General features: G+C 35.7%; 1 protein-coding gene across 1 annotated transcript in view; it reads left to right on the forward strand.

Annotated features, from left to right (window-relative positions):
• LOC106531979 (uncharacterized) overlaps window positions 1-1,476 on the forward strand; it is a gene marked incomplete at its 3' end in the record, with an annotated part of 43,819 nt that overhangs the window by 29,759 nt on the left and 12,584 nt on the right. Inside the window, 2 exon segments of the mRNA XM_014027943.1 lie at window positions 596-670; window positions 1,087-1,128. Of these exon segments, the coding sequence (XP_013883397.1) occupies window positions 596-670; window positions 1,087-1,128 (117 nt within the window).

Here is a 1,476-nt window from a genome sequence, read left to right on the forward strand (position 1 = left end):
CTTGTAGATTTGTTGTTAGAATAATCGATTAATCGAAAAAATAATGATTAGATTAATGGATTAGAAAGTAATTGTTTGGTACAGCACTAATCAATTTATTGCATGAACTTCTGTGCTAATTTAAGTTTAAAGTTAGCATCTATGCACTCGTTATTAGATATTATTACTAGATATTACTAAGCCCTACTCATATCTGATAACAATGGAAATTAATATATATTTTTAATAAAAATATTGCTGTCTTTTGAATTTTAATCAGGTTAAAGATTCCACCACCAGGTTTTCAGTGTTTTTAGCGCAGGTTTACATAAAAGAGATGAATATTTCAGTGTTTGTCAGTGTTTAGAGCTGTCTGTGAAGACATGAGGCCATTTTTTGGTTTATTTTTGTCACTGTCTTTGCTCTGTATTTATTGTTTTTGTTTGATTGTTGTGCGCAGTAGTTGTTGTCGTGTGTAGCTGCTGTGTGTGTGTGTTTTGCTGAAGCTGAGCTCRGTGTTAAATTGTTTGTTGTGTATCCTGTAGTTGCAGTTGTGAAGCTGTCAGCTGCTGTACACATCTGATCTTATGCTAGTGTTAATCCCTTGTGTTTGCAGAGAGAGATTCAGACAGAGCTGCAGCAGAGACAACTCTAGTCCAGACTAAAGGTGCTGAAGGGAAAAGAAATGGAGGTAGAGGCACTGGGACTGTWTAAACTGGTTGTTAAAACAGTGGTTTTTCCCCTTCATGGAAGAGAATCTTTACCAACACAACATTGACCGTTTGTCTTCCTATTTCTTTTGACTTTGTCTGTCATTCTTTGTTTTACTCATCCAGCCTTTATGGGAACATCTTAATTTAGTTTTGTCCTAATGTTCACATGGACACACTGACTTTCTTTGCAGTTAATTTTCCACTTCATTGGAGCATTCAGCCTTTGAATGAGATTGGGATAAGAATTATAATTCAACCTTCTGGGATTTAAGCCACTAATTTTCTTTTTTGTTCTGTAATATTCAACAATTGCCAGTTTCTTTTAATTGACACGACCAGTTCTGGCTCTTCAGACTGAACTCAGGTGGTGCTAAATGACCGTTTTGTGTTTCAGAGATGGAGAACGACATCACCGTTGGACGAATAGTAAGCTCAGGTATTTCTGCAGCCCTGCAAGCCAAAAAACCAAAGCTCCTTGCTGTCGGTCCAACATTTATAACCTAGGAGTTGGGCAGACGAAGGGATGAGCCATATGGGACTTCAAAACTTATCGCAATTCATTGCAATAATAATAACATGATAAAAAAACAACATTCTTTTTGAGCCATCAAACATAAATTGAGTGGGACCACTTTACAATAAGACTCCCCTTATAGATGGCTTATAAATAGTTTATAGATATGTTAATTCATCAGTAAATACTTTATAAATGTGTATTAAGTGTTTATTGTGCCTTAATTAAGGATGAGAAAGAGACAAAACTGTTCCGTTTCTTGCCAAATAG

The sequence above is a fragment of the Austrofundulus limnaeus genome, unplaced genomic scaffold (assembly GCF_001266775.1).
Source record: "Austrofundulus limnaeus strain Quisiro unplaced genomic scaffold, Austrofundulus_limnaeus-1.0 Scaffold700, whole genome shotgun sequence".
Classification (NCBI taxonomy): Eukaryota; Metazoa; Chordata; class Actinopteri; order Cyprinodontiformes; family Rivulidae; genus Austrofundulus; species Austrofundulus limnaeus.